General features: G+C 41.2%; 1 protein-coding gene across 1 annotated transcript; it reads left to right on the forward strand.

Annotated features, from left to right (window-relative positions):
* Positions 1-19,183: 19,183 nt before the first annotated feature.
* LOC123831500 (olfactory receptor 9Q1) lies at positions 19,184-20,119 on the forward strand. Its single transcript, XM_045858381.1, has one exon. It carries the CDS (start codon positions 19,184-19,186, stop codon positions 20,117-20,119), a length of 936 nt encoding a protein of 311 aa, XP_045714337.1.
* The last annotated feature ends 888 nt before the right edge of the window (positions 20,120-21,007 follow it).

Raw genomic sequence — 21,007 nt, forward strand, 5'->3', positions numbered from 1 at the left:
TCTCTCATAGCTATGCATGTTTCTTCTTTTTAGCACTTGGACACAGTATAATTTTACATTTCTGAGCAATTATGTAATGTTTAATTACCATCTATTCTCCAGTTGGATTGTAAATGGCAACAGTGCATGAGCTGCATCTCTTTTGCTTATTATTGAATCCCTATCCTCCAGTAACAGAAATAATGGTTGAGAAGAAGTAAGGAGGAAAGAAAGGGAAATTATGGAATGGTTGGAGTAGCATATGCTTCATGTGGGGCTTGAAAGTTCTGAGGGCTTCATTTTCAGAAGACAGAAGGAGCAGATGTGACTAGAGAGGTGCATGAGTTGTTGCCCTTCTAAGTTCTTCAGCTAAATAGCTAATGAGATAATCCTCCCATCCTTTGGGCCTCACTCCCCTCTCAGCTCCTTTAGTCAGGGATTGTTGGTTGTGGCAAAAGGAAATCTGCTTAAGCTGGCTCAATAAAAGTGGGAAATTTTACTGTAATGATAAAATAGCCAATTTCATGGATACAAGAGCTCAATTGCAGCTAGAGCTCATGGGAACTGGGTTCCAGAAGTGACTGGGGAACCAAAGCTTCACTCTCAAGTCTCAGGGGTGCCGTGATTGGATTCATCTTTCCTTCACTCTGACTCTTCCTGGGCCCTTCTTTTGGCAAATTTCCTCTGTTTGCAAGGGCTCAACACAATTACAAACCTTCAAATATATATTATAAATCAGTACAAATTCTTTCTATGAAACTGATTACAGATCTGCATTTTGAAAATTTTTATTAAATTTATTGGGGTGACATTGGTTGGTAGAATCATATAGATTTCAAGTGCACATTTCTATAATACTAGATCTGTATATTGCATTGTGTGCCCAACACCAAAGTCAAACCATTTTCTGTCACCATATATTAGTCCCCCATCCCCTTTGCTCTGGTAACCACCCACTGCTGTCTGTGTCTATGAGTTCAGTTTCATAGCCCACATATGAGCGAAATCATATGGGTCATAGCTTTTTTTGACTGACTTCTTTCGCTCAGCATAATATTCCCCAGGTCTATCCAGGTTCTTGATTAAAATTCTCTAGAGAAAACATGTGAGTCAACTGGCCAGATACACTATTTAAAAAAAAATTTAGATTTTTAATTTTAGTGACAATCTTTTAATCTTTTTATATGTACATTAAAACAAATACCATAGGTCCTTCTGAATAATAAATTTTAATGTCTGGAATTCCCTAACATCATGGTTCTTCCTCAGTTCCCCATGTTCCACCATTGCCTTTAACTCTCATCTGCAATTCCAGGGAAAATACTACTCTTCCATAATTAAAGGAGGACAGAACCTACCTATTTCCCAACATTTTCTTCTTGTTCTTGCTATTAAGAGTTTGGTCTGGGTCCCCAGCAACAGTAATAGCAGCATCTAGCTTGGTAGAAATGTAGACTCTCAGGCCGTACCCTATGGCTGCCGAGTTGGAGCCCGCATTTAAAGGGGTCCTCAGTAATTTGCAGGCACATTAGAGTCTGGGAAGGACTGGGCCATAGTGTACTGCAGACCTGACTCACAGTCCACACCACCAGAGGCCAGACACTATTGGGTGTGTTGTCCACTGCATGTTCAGATGAAGTCTAGCCCATAAGATAGAAACATGGCTTCCCAGGTCTGCTGTGCTTTAGATGTTTTTCATAATGACAGTTTTAAGACAAGTCAGAGGTAGTAGTTCAAAATAGTGTCTATTATACAGTTGCATTGGGTCCATGTCTTTGCTGCATCACACCCCTTTGAAGAGACCACCAAGGCTGACAATAAAGCTCTCAAATGCTCCATTCTCTAATTTCCAGCAGTGAGTACAGGGTGGTCAAAAGAACAGAAATTGGTGCTCAGTAGCCAAGGTGATCCCACCCATATGGCCACAGTTTATGGAACAGGGAAGGTCACCTGACTCAAGTTGGGCTTTTGAGACCCTTCTGCAGGAATTTGAAATTGCAACTAGGAAAGACTGTCTGCTCTAAGGGGCTGAACTCACAGTGTATACGACTGGGAGCTGTCCTTGGCTGTATCCACCACGTGGGCTGGGTTGTGAAGGAAACAATCCTTCAGGGGTAGAGAAATAGGACATTGCTGTGTAGGGAGAAGCAGAGGTGAGAGATGAAGAAACACTGCCTGGGTTTCTGATAGCTTCCTGGGAGTTGTGCTCCCTGGGTTTGGCTGCACAGCTGCTAGTGGGTTCTGTGAGAATCTCCTCAGTCCATACAGAAAGTCCTTTCATAAAAATGTTCCGTTCATTTGAATTGGTTTCTCATACTTGCATCCAAATATCTTAACTAGTATAAAAATCAGGATGATCAGGAATAACATGTGCAAAACCAGACTTTTAGAAAAAAATGTGGTGTCATCTGAAACATTGTGGGGGACAGTGGAGCCTTCCCCATCCTGGGATGAGAAGCTGACATTCACTCCTTGGTAAGTGCTGACAAAGCAATTGGTGGTGCACTACCTGTTGCCACCTGGGACTCAGACCACGTGCCCACAGAGATGGAGGAGTCTTAAATATCAGGAATTAGAGCACAGGTTGCTCCTTGCAGTCTCTGGTAGAGAGCAAAAGAATAGAAGCAAATTCTTGTCCAGATGTCCCACATGAGAAAATAGAGAATCCACAGAGTTGATATTGCCAGCTAAAAAAATTAATCATTAGATTGGTGAGAACTTGGAGGAACTGAGACATCTCCAACAGATTCTATTCTCCCCACCCAAACCGTAACAAATCCTCTTATCATAGGCACACAGCCAGGAGCCGATTTATGAAGAGCCTTGTGGACTTTGAATTCCCACACGGAACTTTCAATTCCTATGTGGAAACTTTTGATTTATAACCTGGAGAAACAAGAAAAAGAAGCAGTTCTTGAGATAGGCTCCTAACGGTTATTCAAAGCCTCTTCGTAACTGTGTAACATAGTAACAAGACATTACTGACATCAGTTACCAGTATAAAAAGTCATAATAAGTAAAAATGTCTTAACTTTCCTGAGAAAATCACCTTTCATCTTTTATAAATGTTATATTTTATTTGAATGTGGTTTTTGTAATAATGCATAGAGAATCATTCTAACAATGGGTTGTCAGACTGGTAAAACCTGGGGTCTCTGATTTACGACTCTACTAAGGATGTGGTCAGTGAATACATTATAATTGTTATGAAAATGGTTTCAGAAGCAAGGAATAGGCAGGAGCCTTGTGTTAGTGAAGCTGCCTACGCCATCCTCTGTTAGAAAAAGATCATCCTGGGTTTTTTGAAAGCTAAGACACTGAAGTGAAGGGTGATTTTATTTTCTGACACTGTAAGGAGGCAGGAGAAGCAAAGAAGTCAGAGAAATATTCACAGTACCAGCTGGTAGCACTAAGAATGTAATTTAATACCATTGTTCTGAAAAAGATGATATAAGACAAGTGAAATAATAATTTTTGTAGTTTGTGTGCTTCCTATATGCCAAGAGGGATTCTAATGACATCTCTGTAAGGTTGGGGGGTGTTAGGTGAATGACACTGGGTAACCTTCCATCCTCTTCCCCTACCCTCTTCTATGTTGCTGCTCCAGCATAATATGCTCTTCACAGAGCCCTTCTGAGCATGAAATGGATGGGACAGTGCTCTGAAAAGTCAAAGGCACTCTGCAAATGTAAGAGCCCATCCGTTTTTCTTTCTTTGCATTTGAGCGGCGCAGTGAAAAGAAAGTGAAGCAGCAGCCTCGGTCAGAGGCATCACATGGGTGAGGGAGATAGACAATGAATGTATTAAGTAAATTATAGCTTATTTCAGGAGGTGATAATTCCTCTGGAGAAAAATAAGATGGGGCAAGAACAACAGGGAGTTTGAAATTTTACATAACAAACTTCAGTCCAAATGCCACTTCCTTGGGAATCGCTTCCCTAAATTTCTATCCTGCTGTGGAGATGATTGCTTACATACATGAAAGTTACAATGACAATCAAATGATTTTGAGTACATGGTAGCCTATAAAATTCTTGAAGGCAGGATGTATGTGCATGTGTGTGTGTGTAACTTTCAGCCCATGGTCTATAAAGCAAGCACCTTCCACAGTAAAAAATGACAACCTGACAACGTGCAGGTGGCCTCCACCTGTTCCACCCTGGTCCCATCTTTATCTAAGGGGTTTCTTCCTGACCTTGTTCCTTTTCTTTTTCTTGCCTGGACATTTTGAGATTCATAAAAAAAATGCTTGTGCATCAGATGCTAAGAATAATTGCCACAATTTCTCAGCCATAGAGAGCTGGCAAAGGTCATGCCAACCTGCAGACTGTGCCAGTTGCTTCTCTGGGCAGTGCACTTGTCCTACTTATTTTTCCCTAGGGTTTCTCTTGTGTTAAAGATGAAAGGCAGAAACTTGATGAAGCGCCTGACTCCAGGAGGGCAAACTGGCTACAATGGGCCTTGTCTTTCCCTAGGTAAATAGGTTCCCATTATACCACCCCTGGGTAAAGCGTGGAGGGGGCAGCTATGTATCTACAAAACGTCTTTCTCCCAGGTCACAGCTGGTGAGAGCGGCAGAGCCTATGATTCTTGTCATTATTCCAAATGAGGAAATCGGACCCTGGAATGCAGACGTCTCCTTGTGTGACAAATCAGAACCAGAATTCAGACTCCCTCAAACATTGTTAGGGAGGGCACAACAGGGCAAATGCTTTTAGCAAGGGGGAGAGAAGATAAACCTCTTCTATTCCCATATGAAGGGTGCCATTTACCATTTACCATTGCCATTCCATAAGGAATCCCAATATCCACAATAACTTCTTCTAGGGGACCCAGGTCAGCCATTGACAGGACATAACAGTGTTGGGGGCAGAACACATTACTAGAGTCTTCGGCTGAACACAAGTCCAAGATAGAGAATATTCCTATTCTCCCCATCTTCCCTGTGCTCACATGGCCTGCGGGGGGAGGGTGGCATATAGTAACCACAGGTAGGAATTCTGGGAAAGAGAAGTAGGAAGAAGGGCTAATCAGCAAATTAAAATCCCTCCGGTTTCACGTCTCCAGATGGCTAAGTCAGGTCTATCCTCAGATATTTTTTTGAGGGAGGGTGGGTATAATAAACAGCTGTGGAAGTGGAAGCTTAGCGAGATTAAGAACTTACTCGGAAAACTAATAGCTAGTGTAGGGTGGTGGTGAGGATGGAGAAGGGAATGGGGACGAGGACCCAGGGGACTGGCTACTCATACAGTGCTGTCTTTCTACACCTTCAGCCTGAGATTACAATCGGTGGAAGAGCAGAAGGTCATGAGCAATGAAAGAACAATGAACAAGGAGGGAAAGAGAGTGTCCAGAGAAAGATGAAGTGGGTTTCAGGTGAGGAAACTGATCAGGTTTACTTGGTCCACACCCATGCCAATGCTGCCAGATCACATTTTCTTTTACACTTGTCATGTGGACAATGGCTTAGTTTAACACTGACCTTGTTGCCTGGGCGTTTCCAGACATACCAAAAATTCTCCCTCTGCAGCCTCACATCAGAATTCTGGCACAGCTTCCCATAACTGATTAACAGAAATTCCCAGCATCATCATGGTCACATTGAATTATTAAATAGTTCCTTTTTGTACGATTGTTTCTTCTCCCAGACTCTGAACTCCTTGCTGATCTTTGAACACACTAAGGGGTGTTCTCGCCTCGGGACCTTTGCACTTGCTGTGCCCCCTACTAAAATGCTATTCCTCTAGAAATTGTCTAATTTATCCCTTGATTCTTTCAGAGCATTGTTCAAATGTCACTTTTTAAAATTTTCACCCAAGGACTTTTTTTTTTCTTTTAGAGAGAAAGGAAGGGAGAGAGGAAGAGAGAGAGAGAAACACTGATTTGACAGGGAAGCGTCCATTGGTTGCATCCTGTACACTCTTGGACCAGGGATTGTATGCACCCGGATTGGAAATTGAATTTGCAACCTAGGTCTGTGCCCTGATTAGAAATTCAACTTGCTACCTTTTGGTACAAAAGGATGCTCCAACCAACAGAGCCACATCAGCCAGGGCAATACCACCTTCTGATGAGGTTTTTATGATCACCCTATTTAAAATGGCAAACAACCTCCCCAATAGCCCTTACTGCTATATTTTCATGCATTGCTCTGATTACCATCTGACAAAATGCTTCCTTTCTGTGTTTTACCTTCCATTGTCCCACAATTATGTAACTTCATGAGCGTAGGGCTCTCTGCTGTGTCCTCAGTGCCTAAAACAGCAAAGCATATAGGAAGTACCCAGTGAATATTCAATACTTGTGGACTACGTGACAAGTAGTCCCAAGTGCATGCACTCCTTTATGTGGGACACACTGGCCCCTACCTAACACAGGCTCAGAGTCTATGGCATGAAAGGAGACCAATGTCGTTTCTTCCAAGGGTTCTATTTAAAAGCCTCTTGATCATTTCCTACTTTCTCCCGCAGCTTCATGACTTCCCAGTCTCTTTGGTCAGTTATGTCTAAATAGCTTGAACTTTCAGGATGAGTTCCTTTATCCTAAACGTAACTGAACAGGCTATTTCAATATGTCAAAATGGGTGATGTTCTTTTTGGTTAGGCCTTTGTTAATTGCTGTGTGCTTCACTCTGTCATCAGAGAATGTCTCTTGAATGGTTAATGAATTTGAATGATAGTTTGGTTGGGAATTAAAATTAAAATTCAAAATCATTTTGTCTGATCTTTATAGATGTTTTTTCCCTTTGACTCCTGGTATTCAATACAGTAGATGAAAATCTGGTGGCAGTTTGTTTCTTGTCCCCTTTTGGATCACTTGTTTTTTTTGTTTGTTTTTCCTCTTCCATTAATGTGTAGGATACTCGTCCGACCTTTGAGTCTAGAAATGTGTCTTATTTGCAATGTTGTTATCAAGACCTTCATGAGCTCTTTGGATCTGAGGGCTTAAATTTTTTTTTAAGTTCAAGGAAATTTTTTCTTATTATTTCTTTAATTTTATTATCCTCTTTATATATGCTCCCTGAGCTTTTTATTAAATGGATAATTATATTTTGTGTCTGTTACCTTTTTTCTTGATTCTTGTCTTCCCAGCTGGTATTTGTGCTGTATATTGTGGGTGTGTATATATATATATATATATATATATATATATATATATATATATATAACAGTTTTATAATTTACAGTTTCAATATAGGTATGCAACAAAAATAACTACTTTATTTTAAGTGAACTCAATATTTATTCCACTGAAGGCAGAAGGAAAAAAGAATCCTTCCCATCCTAGGCAACTCAGTCACTTTCAGTTTTAAACATGGCCCATTCAGGACTTAAATTCAGTCAAAATTCTCTCTTCTTTATTTCCTTCTTTTCTCTGGGAGTGATATGAATGCCAAGAGGTTTTATGTATCATAATGGCTTTGGGAGTAGGACATTTAGTATAACTAATTTCCTCTGTTCCCACTTTCCTCTGTGCAATGGTAGCTGGTCCTTTCTGGTTCTGACTGGCATATGTTTCTATCTGCCACTCTCCATGGCCATCCATGGCTCCTCTCTTAAGAGACATACACGGTCTGTCCAGAAAAAGTCCCATCATTGTTAACATAATGAGAATGGTTTATGCAACATCATGTAACCTGGCAGCCAAAGAGAGTGGGCTGGAGTGCGCATGTGTGAATGGTGACAATTTCACTGTACTCGTCAGTCGGGGAGAGGGGGGTGGGCAGTAGGCGCCATTGAGTGAGCATGTGTGACCATCGCATTCAAAATGACTGAGCCAGTAGAGCAACCAATCTGCATCAAATTTTGCATTAAGCTTGAACATTCCTCCGTGGAAACTATTTGGATGATTCAGAAGGCTTTCAGGGACAATGCAATGAGTGACTGGCAGCTTCATCATGACAATGCTTCTGCTCATGTATCGCATCTCATAAAGAGTTTTTTGGCAAAACATCAAGTCACCCAGGTGACTCAGCTCTGCTATAGCCCAGATTTGTGATTCTGTGCCTTCTGCCTTTTCCCAAAACTAAAATCACCTTTGAAAGGGAAGAGATTTCAGCCTGTCAGTGAGATATAGGAAAAAACAACACAGCAGCTGATGGCTGTGTGAAGTTACTCTCGGTCCCTCTGCATCTATCACCTCATGCTGGTAAGTTGCTATGCTGCCTCGTTGGATGCAGAGAACCCCTAGAAGGTTTGCCACTGCCCTAGAGAGTGAGGCACTTATATCCTCTCCTTCAGATATAAAAAATGAGATGGGAGCTTATATGACCTCCTGACCTCTCTGGGGCTCACTGGGGCTTGGGAGGTGTTGGAGGCACTGACACCTTGGTAACAACGATCACAATCTAATCAGGATACCCTCTGATTTTTTTCCTCTCCTGCCTGCTGATAATATTTTTTTTTCTTTTCCAACAAGAAAAGAACTCTTTATCATAGTGTGAATTTTAGGTTCATGGTATAAACTCCCTACTTCCTGTCTTCTAGGATTGCCCTTTATATTAAAAGATCCATTTGAGGACTTTTCAAGGAAAATCTTTTGTTTTTCAACATAGTCTGTCACAACTAAATGCTATACTGTCAACACTTTTATTCTTTTAATGCATTAAAAATTCTGCTTAGAAGTTCAATTGGTTTTTCAGTCCAGGGTGCATCAGGCTTGCTCCTGAAGGGAAGGTGCATGACAAGTAATCCTTGCTTCCTGAGTCATGGCAGAAAACAGGGGCTGTAAGGAACACAGGCTGTTGGGTTGGGGGAAGTGGCGGTGGTGGTGGGAAGCCAGTGCTCAACATCCTAAAATATTACTTGACTGAAATTAAGGTCTCATCTTTGGAAATACGAGTTAGATTTTCAGATGCCTATGATTATTTTGTACACATTGTCAACCCCTGCTTTATGACATCATCATGATTCCCAAGGTGTCTGGCGGAGGCTGCTGACTGCATATTTTAGGAGGTTTGACAAATGTAATCCTATGTACACATTTCACTGTCTTGTGCTCCTTCCGTGGCCCTCATCAATTAGTTTCATTTTCTGTGACCTCCCATCACTGCTAGCCCTGACTGGGTGGATTGCTTCCTGTAGCAGCTGCTGCTATATAGGATTTCTGCTACTATATCTGAGTTGCTCTCTCTTCAATTCTCTTCAATGACCAGACTATCTGTGATCCTGTTCACTTACCTGTTCACTAGCAAAACCATCCAAACATTGTCAGATTAGGTCTGCAGGTTAAGACCTGCTCTACCTTTGCCTCATTTAAAACTGTACTTGGGTTGATCTTCGGGACCCATGCTTTAATTTAGGTATGCAATGATTTAGGCAAGACCCTGGAAAGGAAAAATCTATGACCATGTTCTGCCTACCACTGAGCCCCAGGCTGAACTTTCTGATTTTATAGCTGAAGAGCAAAGGAGTAAAGGAGGCCCTGAGGAAAGCTCTTAATAAACCAAGTTGTACTCATTATCTTCACAGCTCTGCAAAATGCTCATCAAAAGCCTCTTCTTTTGTATTAACATCTGGGCTGTCATTATCATTTGCAAGTGTGTGCAGCACATAAGCAGGGAACCAGGCTGGTGAAGCAGAGAATCTTCAGGTAAGGAACTTTCCCTGAAGCCTGCCTCCAGGGAAAGTCATAAAAAACAGAATGTCAACAAAGGAAATTCCACATCTTTTTCTTTTGGAAAAAAAATATATAATTTATCATGCTATTACAGTTGTCCATTCCCCACCCCTTTATTCCCCTCCACTCTGCACACTCCTCCCACCTGCATTCCCCACCTTTAGTTCATGTCAATGTGTCATAAGTTCTTTGGCTTCTACATTTCCTACACTATTCTTAACCTCCCCCTGTCTATCTTCTACCTACCATTTATGCTACTTAATCTCTGCACCTTTTCCCCCTCTCTCCCCACCCACTCCCCCACTGATAACCCTCCATGTGATCTCCATTTCTGTGGTTCTGTTCCTGTTCTAGTTGTTTGATTAGTTTGTTTTTGGTTTTGTTTTAGGTTTGGTTGTTAATTACTGTGCGTTTGTTGTCATTTTACTGTTCATATTTTTGATCATCTTCTTTTTCTTAGATAAGTCCCTTTAACATTTCATATAATAAGGGCTTGGTGATGATGAACCCCTTTAACTTGACTTTATCTGGAAGCACTTTATCTGCCTTTCCATTCTAAATGACAGCTTTGCTGGATAGAGTAATCTTGGATGTAGGTCCTTGCCTTTCATGACTTGGAATATTTCTTTCCAGCCCCTTCTTGCTTGCATGGTTTCTTTTGAGAAATCAGCTGACAGTCTTATGGGCATTCCTTTGTAGGTAACTGTCTCCCTTTCTCTTGCTGCTTTTAAGATTCTCTCCTTTTCTTTAACCTTGGGTAATTATGTAATTATGATGTGCCTTGGTGTGTTCCTCCTTGGGTACAACTTCTTTGGGACTTTCTGAGCTTCCTGGACTTCTTGGAAGTCTATTTCCTTTGTCAGATTGGGGAAGTTCTTCATTTGTTCAAATAAGCTTTCAATTTCTTGCTCTTCCTCTTCTCCTTCTGGTACCCATATGATTCAGATGTTGGAATATTTAAAGTTGTCCCAGAGGTTCCTAAGCCTCTCCTCATTTTTTTTTGAATTTTTATTTCTTCATTCTGTTCTTGTTGAATGTTTCTTTCCTCCTTCTGCTCCAAATTATTGATTTGAGTCCTGATTTCTTTCCAGTCACTGTTGGTTCCCTGTACATTTTCCTTTATTTCATTTAGCATAGCTTTCATTTTTTCCTCTAATTTGTGACCATACTTAACCAATTCTGTGAGCATCCTGATTACCAGTGTTTTGAACTGTGTATCTGATAGGTTGGCTATCTCTTTGTTGCTTAGTTGTATTTTTTTTTCTGGAGCTTTGATCTGTTCTTTCATTTGGGTCTTTTTTGTTTGTTTGTTTCAGCACACCTGTATGTAGTGAGAGGTGGAGCCTTAGGTGTTCACCAGGGCAGGGCAACCCAGGTCGCTGTATTGTGATGCTGTATGTGTGAAGGGTCTGAGAGGGATCAATGCTGCTTACTCCACTCTATGCCAGTGTTCAGTCACTTCCCCCTGCTTCCCACAAGCAAACTGGGCCCTTCTGGTTCTGATTCCTGAGTGGGTGGGCTTGTGTATGTTCTAGGACCCTGTGGGTCTCTCCAACGAGCTCTCCTGTGAGGCTGGGAGTTTCTCCTGCAGCCTCAACCCCCACAGGTGTTTTCAATCAGAGGTTTGAGGCTTTATTTCAGGTGCCGGAACCCTGGGCTGTGTGGTCTGTCTTGCTCCCCAATTGTTCCTCTCTGTTTATTTGTGCACGAATGTGGGACCACCCGCTCTGCCAACCGTCGCCTTGCCGAGAGTCCTCTCTGCCCCAGCTGCCCATTTCCTCCCCTCCTACCGGTCTGGGTGAGTGTTTCTTCTTTAACTCCTTGGTTGTCGGACTTCCATACAGTTCAATTTTCTGGCAGTTCTGGTTGTTTTTTGTTTTTAAATTTGTCGGTGTCCTTCTTTTGGTTGTGCAAGGAGGCACAGTTTGTTTACCTACACCTCCATCTTGGCTGGAAGTCAGGAAATTCCACATCTCAGTGGGGGGAAAATACTGATCAAGCTTTGAAATTAAATTATGTGACAGGGAAGGCTGACCTCAGCATCATTGTTACTATTGAGCTAGAAGAGAGAAAAATAAGGAGATGAGGAGATGACAGTTGCATAATGAAGCTATGAGAACTGCTACCATAAGAAAGAATGCTTTATCATCTCAGAGGATGTTTCCATATATAATTAGAAATGATTTCTAAGTTTATTTTTAAGTGAGAAGTTACATGTGACATACTTGGCATGGTGCCTGGTACCTGGTGGGCACTCAGGGATGCTGGCTCATTCTATGGCCACCACAGTTATTATCAGTGGGTTCTATACTCACTACAAGCCAAATGGGACATTCTACTGCTATCTTAAAGTAACAAGATGGTTTGTATTCTACAATGTTATGGAATGTGTAAAGATTCAGATAAGAACTAGGAAGAAAGGTTGAATTTGGGAAATGGTCCTGGGAATACCCTTCTGATAGGGAAAATCAGGGTACCTTACTGAAGAGTGGCTTTACTTTCTCTTTTGTTTTTCTTTCCTTTGTTTTCCTGCACAACTTGATGAGGTTGGTACTGGTACTGTTATTTGAATTTACAGATGAAGAAGTTGAAGCATAGTGAGAGTATGCATATTTTCCAAGATCACACAACTAGAAAATGATGTAGCCAGGATTTGAACCCTAGCAGCCTGATATCAGAATCCATACTCTTAACCAAAACTTTTAATGTCCTCTCCCTGGGAAACTCTGGGTGGTGGAAAGAGAGAAGGCTAAAATAGAAGCTATCTGCATTTAGGATTAAATTACTTTGGGGTATGAAAAATATCTAATGATCATGATATGTTCTAAGAGCCATGAGGTATACCAGCTGGGGTGTTCTGTCTCCACCAAGGAGTAGGTTAATGGCCTAACAAGCACATTTTCTACCTGAGGATAGGGCGACTTGGCAATATTTACCCAGTAGGAGCTTGAAATTGCTATGGATCAGTAACTGCCATGTGCCTGCCATTCTTACCTTTTCTAATGGGTGTTTTTACTTTGGTTATCCTGCCTGGCTCACCAGTGTATGTTGGGTACTGTAGGGCAGGCAGATAACTTGTCTTTTTAGTTCATAGTTCTCTGGACTAAGAGAGGAGCTGCGTCTGGATTGACAGAGACCAGAATATCCTAGACTTTGATCCCAATGATATAATTTGTTGAAGTTAGTGTGTATGGGTCTCAGGGTGGTGATGAGTATATTTTGCATGTGATTGAGGTGGTAGGGTATGAGTGTTTATGGACTGTAGGAAATATTGGATTATTGTTCAGAAAACTGTCACTTCACTCTTCTCCCACTGTGAATAGAATACTTATCTGCTTCAGGGTGATTAAATTTGACCATGGAACTTCCTTTGGCTGATGGACATCAGCAGACCTATATAAACAAAGACTTGAAATGTGCTTTGGTCATGGGACTTTGCCCACTTGTGCTGTTGCCACTGTTAGAAGATATCCTGAGTGTCTTGGTGACCCAAAGATGATGAGAGACACATGAAACAAATCAGGAACCAATCTCCAGCTTGGCCAAACTAGAAAAACCCAGTTCAGATGAGCCAAATCCTGACTTACCCATGGACCTGTGAAGGTGAGAATAAATTCTTATTGCTGTGTGTAACTGAATTTGTGGGTTTTTGTTAACACAGCAGCTAAGTAAATGTTCCATGGTGAAATACTTTCAGACATTGCTGCATAATACATACTTCATATCAGAGATTTACAATGTATATTATCATACTCAAGTTTCAGAAATTCTTTAGTCAGGACAATTGTTTAATGTCATTTAAACCAGTTTCCCATATGTCTTTGAGCACTGAACCCTTTTGTGGTTTGTTAAAAGTAAAAGAGTAGTAATAATTAAATGTTAGGTAACCTACTTTTTGACCTAATTTTCTTCTATTAAAAAGAAAAATTCCTCCTGGTTGAGGAAAACAAGACAAATTGATATCTGGATTATGAAATTTAAGAGCCTCTAATCTGTGGTTGAAACAGAAGAAATTTGGATGATAAAGGTATGGAACATCATGGATAACAGTACATAAAGAATTTTGAATCTTCTTCAGTGCATTGAATTGGAAAACTGAGGAGCTTAGAGAAGCAAGATGTAAACAGAAGATGATCTCAATAGGCAAAGAGGTGGGGATGTATGGTAGCAGGCAGACTTGAGATGGTGAGAGGCAGCCAGTGACAAATTCCTTGTGATGGGCAATTTGAAGCACAATGATATCCATTATTAGTTCTAATTTTTCTTCTCTGTGCACCTCTTAAGTTTTTTATTAATATATTTATTGTAAATATGTTACCCAAACAAACCCTGTGTTCATTTTGCTTTAAAGAATGAAGCAAAAGAAAAAAGGCCATGCTTTCTGATTGGCACAACATGGTACTGGGTGGGCTTAGTAATCATGGGAAATGGGTGCAGTGTGCATACTGCTCTAGTGGAAGCAGGATGTGGAGAGCCATGCGAATGCAATAGTGAGCCATTGAGGGTCTTCAGAAATTTTGGGACAGATTCTAGATATTATACTGAACCAGGGGTGAGGGTTGTGGCAGAGACTTGGCCCAAACATTTGTTTGCTCAAATATCCACTTGCTTCTGTGCATTTTCTAGATCCCCTGCCATGATGTTGAGGTCATGTGACTGGATTCTGGTCACTGGGATGTAGGTAAAAGTGAGGCAGACCCCTTCCAGGTCTGGTCCTTAGTGATATTTTACATGACCTTCACCTGCTCTTTTCTTGCACTCACAACTTGAAGGCCACTTGTTTCAAATGGCATAGCTGCAAGATGAAAGAGAACTACCTGACCACACTCAATTTTCTTTCTGTGATAAATAATTATATTAATTTTAGTTTATTATATTTCTTGGGGTGACATTGGTTAATAAGATTATATATGTTTCAAGTGTACAATTCTATAATACATTGTCTGTATATTGCATAGTGTATTTGAAACAGTAGATTTTTCATGGCTAAAATAAACTTATTGTGTAGTCACTGTGATTTAAGGTAATTTCTTAGCCCAGAGGACTCACCTCCTTACCCAATGAGCTTGTGTGTGTGTGTGTGTGTGTGTGTGTGTGTGCGCGCATGGTCATAAAAGAATGTCCTTTTGGGCAGTGAGGGCTGTGGCTTAGGCAGAGTCCATTAACAACCAAAGTGTGTAGGACAGACAGAATTTCTAGTCCATTTACCAAGTACCTACCTGTATGACCTTGGGCCCCTTTACCCTGTTTCCTCATCAGGACAAATGAGGAGTCCCGTGATCTCTTTCAATCCTCAGGGTTCTTGTGAAGATAAACAAAGAGAGTGCTTTCAAATGATGAAAGATACTCTGCAAGTATTAGGTCTCACTAAGTTGACCTTCCTACATTCTCTTTTCTTAAATGGAGGGAAGAGAGGAAAGAAATAGACTATCCCTAGCTGACTAAAAGGCATTTTTTAAGCTTGTCTCCTAGAAGCCCTTTTGTCTTGCCTTCCCTTTTCAAGCATGTACAAGTATCCTAGTGCCAGTGCTATGATGAGACATATGAGTGGCAAAAGAAAAATCAATAATATTCATATTCTATTTGCTTAAAATGTTGATGTCTTGTTCATCATATTTTTTTTGCATTGATTTTCATTTTTTAAGATTTTATTATTTTTAGAGAGGGAAGGGAGGGAGAAAGAGAGATAGAGAAACATCAATGTGTGGTTGTTGGGGGTCATGGCCTGCAACCCAGGCATGTACCCTGACTGGGAATCAAACCTGCAACACTTTGGTTCGCAGCCCGTGCTCAATCCACTGAGCTTCTCCAGCTAGGGTGTGATTTTCATTTTTAAATAATATTTTACTATTACTTATTGTGTTTACTAATGTCTTTGGTGCCACCTTAACTTCTGTACCTGAGGAGAGTGCCTCACTCACTGCACCCTAGTCCTGACTTACCTAGAAACAACCTGTGCTGTAGCAAAAGTCTCACTCATTGTCCCAGGAATAGTCCCTGGGCTCTCCTGCCCCTGTGAATTTGTTTACACTGGTCTCCTTTCCTGGAGAGTTTTGCCCATTATCCTAACTGTCACCTCCTCTGGGAAGCCATCCCTGATCTATCACAACTATAAGTAATTTTGCCTTACATTGAATCCCCATGGTACTGTACCTACATCTCACGTTAGGATTTAGTGCTTTTTATATGGTAGGATGTATAATTATCCTACTTATTAGGTTGCACATTCTTTGTAGACAAGCATTGTGGGGGGTTTTTGCCGGGGAGAGTTTGTTGTATTTTGTATCTTTTGCTCTTTGTTTAGAACTCTTAGCACAGTGATGAATCAATGAACTACGTGGTCTTACTTTCTCTCATTTCTCATAATTGTCAAAGAGAACAACTGTTCCATTCTTCTCCATCTTTCTTATTTCCTTTTCTAAATTGGGACATGTTGAAATTTAATGACTTAACAAAATACCAATGAGTTTGGGGTTAAAAAAATACTACAGTGTCAAAAATGCAGAGAGCTGGCAAAGGGTAGGCCAACAAGAAATTGCCAATATCTCCTCTGGGAGATATCCCAGGCTGTTGTTTCCCCTATAGTTTCATTTGCTTTTAAAGAGAAAAAAGGAAGAGACTTAATAAAACACATGACCCCCAGGGAGGGCAAACTTAGAAGACGCTATGTGTCTTGTTGAGGTCTTGGTAGAGTCCCCAGTGTGTTCTACTGGGTAATGTGGATCAAAGCCTTGTGTTTGCAAAGCACTTCTCAACTAGGGTATGGCCACACTGATGAGGGTGGTAATGGGCACAATTTCTGATGTTGACCTCAAGAGACTGTGCAGAATTGGGGTTCAGGGCTTTTAGACCCCACTCAGTGGGCATGTCTCAGGGCTTTGGGAGTTAGGACTCAGATCAGGTGAGAATCCACACGAGTAATAATGGCCTTCCCTCAGAGACCACTTTAGCCATTGACTGGGGACTTCAGAGCTTTTGTAACAACTATTAGAGTCTTCCCCACAAGGGAATTGTGTTGGGGCCGGGTGCTCATAGGAAGAGGCTGTTCTCCAACCTCCTTTATTCCAGTCTGCACCTGAGCAAAACTCAGAGTGAGGGATGCATCTTAGCTAGATCTACCAGGTCATGGAAACAGAAAGATTAAGGGAAGAAAGAGAAAATAGTGCTTGACAGATTTGTATTGAGAAAGATGCAGTGCAGGGACTGACATTCAGGCAGCTATGACACTGTTGTCCCCATGTTGATTCACTGAGGGGAGTGATTCACTGAGGAGGGGTAAGGGCACTGAGGCCCCAAGAGATTAAGTAACTTGCTTATCATCCTAACTGAGCAAGTATGGGAGGACAAGAACCACCCAGTCTTCCTGCTGCCCAGGGCAGTGTTCTCTTCCCCACACACTTAGGATGGCTCTCCCAGCAACAACAGAGAGCCATTAGAGACAAGGGGAAATTAGTGGACAAAGAGTGAAGAGGACTTTCCAGGTGAAGGTGAAGGGGAATTCAGGTGAGAAAACTGATCCAGTTCTCTTGACTTATGCTCAATTCAAATAACCGGATCCAATTTCTTTTATTTATCATTTTCCTCTATATGTCAGTCCAACACTGGAGTAGCTGCCAAAGTCCAATGCTTTAAAGATGATCGAATATCTTCTTTATCCTCATCCACTGCAGCTCTGCCAAAGGACTGCTGTCCTTTAGCACAAAAGTGTACATCAGCCTCCAGATATGAATAGACTGCAGTGGTGGTATTCATGCTTGTTTACTTAGAGGTAGACATTTCCTGAGTCCTGCTGGGCTGTTGCAGTAGCTTTGTGATGTATGAGAAACTCTGTTATAAGATAAATAGTGCTTCTGTGGGTATTTTTGTTCCTAATGACAGTTCCACCACTTACTAGTACAATGTTGGGCTTGTTACTTAAACTCTCAGTTTCCTCATCCATAAAATGGGGATAATAAAAGTTCCTATCTTATAAAGTGGTTGTGGGGATTGAATGAGTTAGTATGTAAACCACTTAAAATAGTTTCTTTCTATGTGTTTGTGTTAAGACAATATCGGTTCTTATAAAATTTATTTTTGGTAAACAGCTTTCTGTCTTTGGTAAATAAGGACATTGGTAGCTTGAGAATGGAATGGTCAAACCAAAGATAGCTGTGACCTTCATAAATGTTGATTTTTAAAATATTAATAAAAGTAAAAATAATCACTTGAACATTTGTACAGTGCCTTTCTCTTTGCAAGGTGCTTCATATCTCATTTCAAAACTTTATTCCACAAAAAGGCATTGGGCCTTTACTATGTGCTGAGATCCAGGGGCATGTACTCTGGCTAGGGAAGGCAAACTCAAGAGAGACTTCTTGTGTCAGGAGCTAGGTGGGACTCTCGGGATGGTCAAGAGAAGTGTTTGAGTGGAAGGGGTGGCCTTTAGAAAGCAGAGATGTGAGAGAACATGGGGGAATTAGAAACACCACAAATCATTTAGTATGGCTGGAGAGGGTGGGGTTTGGCTGTGGATGTGAGGAGTGAGAATAAGAAGGAGACGTGAGAAAGTAAGTAGGGAGGAGCTCAAGGAGGACATTCTCTGACACCCCAGGAGTCTCAATGATATCCTATCCTTGATGGGGTGCCATGGTGCAATTTTTAACAGGAGAGTGAGACATGACAAATTAAAGTCCTAGAAATATCAGTTTAGTTGCAATGAGGAACAAGAATTGGCAAGAACCAAGTCTGAAGGCAGATAGAACTGTTAGTTAAATGGCTGTCACTTTGGTCTAGGCAAGGGATGAAGAGGGTTAAAAGGGAGAAGCTGTGGTCATGGAGAAAAGGTGACAGAATCCTGAGATGGATATTCTCGTGGTAAGCAGGATCCACACATCACCCTCTAATGGAGCAATAGGAAAATTTTGGTTAAGATGAACTACTGCTATTTGTGACAACATGGATGGACCTTCAGAGTCTCATGCTAAGAGAAATAAGTCAGACAGAAAAAGTTAAAAACCATATGATTTCACTCATGTGGAATATAAAACTGAAAACAACAAAATGAACAAACATGACAAACAAAACCTCACAGACACAGACAACAGTGTGGTGGTTACTAGAGGGAAAGGAAGTTGAGGGTAGTGAAGAGTAAAGGTGGTCAAATATTGATACATAGTGATGGAAGATAATTTGGCTTTGGTGGTGGGCACACAATGCAATATACAGATCATGTATCATAGAATTGTACACTTGAAATATGTATAATCATATTAACCAATATCACCCCAATAAATTTAGTTTAAAAAGCGATTATCTAAATCACAGGGTCTTACACATTTAGTTAGTAATAAAGGTGGGAGAATATATACTCTTATTCTGAAAATGTCTACCCATATTAGTTTTCTTGACATACTAAGACAACTGCATGTCATAAAATTCCCTTGAGGGTAGGAGTTAAGACCAGTCATCTCTGAAGCCCCACACAGTATCTGGCATATTTTTTCCATAGTGTATGTTCAATAAAATGTAAACTAGAAATGCACTTAAGTCCTATTTGTAGCTTCCTAATTTTCATCTCATCCTAGCCCTCTCAGGCACCTCTGACTTCATGGCAGAGAAGAACCTCACTTTAGTGACTGAATTCCTCCTTATAGCATTTACTGACTATCCTCAACAGGCATTCCCTCTCTTCCTCCTGTTTCTATTTATCTACCTCATCACCTTGTTGGGGAACTTGGGCATGATTACCCTGATCCATGTAGATCGCCGGCTCCACACCCCAATGTACTTCCTCTTGAGTCACCTCTCCTTCATGGACATCTGCTACTCGTCTGTCACCGTCCCTCAGATGTTGGCCATGTTGCTGGAGCTTGGGGCAGTTTTATCCTACACACGCTGTGCAGCTCAGTTCTTCCTCTTCACCTTCTTTGGTTCCATTGACTGCTACCTCCTGGCCCTCATGGCCTATGACCGCTACGTGGCTGTGTGCCAACCCCTGCTGTATGTCACCATCATGACACAGAAGGCTCGTTTGGGTTTTGTGGCTGGGGCTTACATTGCTGGTTTCTTCAGTGCCTTGGTGCGAACAGTCTCAGCTTTCACTCTCACCTTCTGTGGAACCAATAAGATCGACTTTATTTTCTGTGACCTCCCTCCCCTTTTAAAGTTGACCTGTGGGGACAGCTATACCCAGGAAGTGGTCATTATTGTGTTTGCCATTTTTGTTATCCCTGCCTGCATGGTGGTGATCTTGGTGTCCTACCTGTTTATCATTGTGGCCATTATGAAGATCCCCTCAGCTGGAGGCAGGGCCAAGACCTTCTCTACCTGTACCTCCCACCTCACCACCGTGTCGCTGTTCTTTGGCACTCTCATCTTCATGTACCTGCGGGATAACTCTGGCCAGTCGTCAGAGGAGGATCGGGTGGTTTCTGTGTTCTACACAACAGTCATCCCCATGTTGAACCCTCTCATTTACAGCCTGAGGAACAAGGAAGTGAAGGAGGCCCTGAGGAAAATTCTGAAGAGGGCCAAGTTGTCCTAATTCTTGCCAACCTTGGACTATCCTGAGAATCACCTCCTCTACAAGCACCAGTATTCTGGACACATTATTTTCAGCACACTCAATGTTGAAATGAGTATGTCATGGTACAAGGTATAAAAAAGAACCACAAACTTTTGTTTTGGGGGGTAAGGGAAGAAAAGTAAGAGGCAGCCTGAGAAGAGAGATTGGGGTGAATGCTCTAACTCCCAGCGAAAATGAAGAAAGGATCTGAAATGAAAAGCTGTGTAATCTAGACAGCATATTTCACAGGCCTGTGACTATAAAACATGATTACATTTTTTTGCAAAACTTTTTGTGAAAGATTTCCACCATATAGAAATCTTGAAAATAATGTACAGTGAACCCCCTATGCCTCATACTGAGATCCTGTAATTGCTAATATTTTGTATATCTGCCTTATCACATGTATAATCAGTGTATTCATTTACCCATCCAACAATTCATCCATCAATACACTTTACTTTTTGATGTATTTCAGAGTGAGTTGCAGCCATCGGTGTTAGTACTCTTCCTCACTATATACTTCAGAATGGTATCATCAATTAGAATTCAATATTTAGATTACATTTATTTTTAATGATTAAAATGAAATAGTGGTTTGATGGTCCAGTTAATAAAGCTGATACTACTCAAAATATTCTTCAGACTCTTGTATTATTTCACGGGGATGCCTCACATGATTCGCTATAAAAAGCCCACAATGACATACCTGTCAATTGCTATCGGCATGGAAATATGTCTGTGTTTTCTTTTTTCCCACCTGTTCCATCTCCCACTTGTCACTTTGTTTGCCTGAGAATCCACTTGGTAATTGACATCACTCCCATTGCCCATAATAGTACCTGCAGTGTCTGTATCATAGATGTC

The sequence above is a fragment of the Phyllostomus hastatus genome, unplaced genomic scaffold (genome assembly GCF_019186645.2).
Source record: "Phyllostomus hastatus isolate PE091 unplaced genomic scaffold, TTU_PhHast_1.1 phas_scaffold_177, whole genome shotgun sequence".
NCBI classification, from domain to species: domain Eukaryota; kingdom Metazoa; phylum Chordata; class Mammalia; order Chiroptera; family Phyllostomidae; genus Phyllostomus; species Phyllostomus hastatus.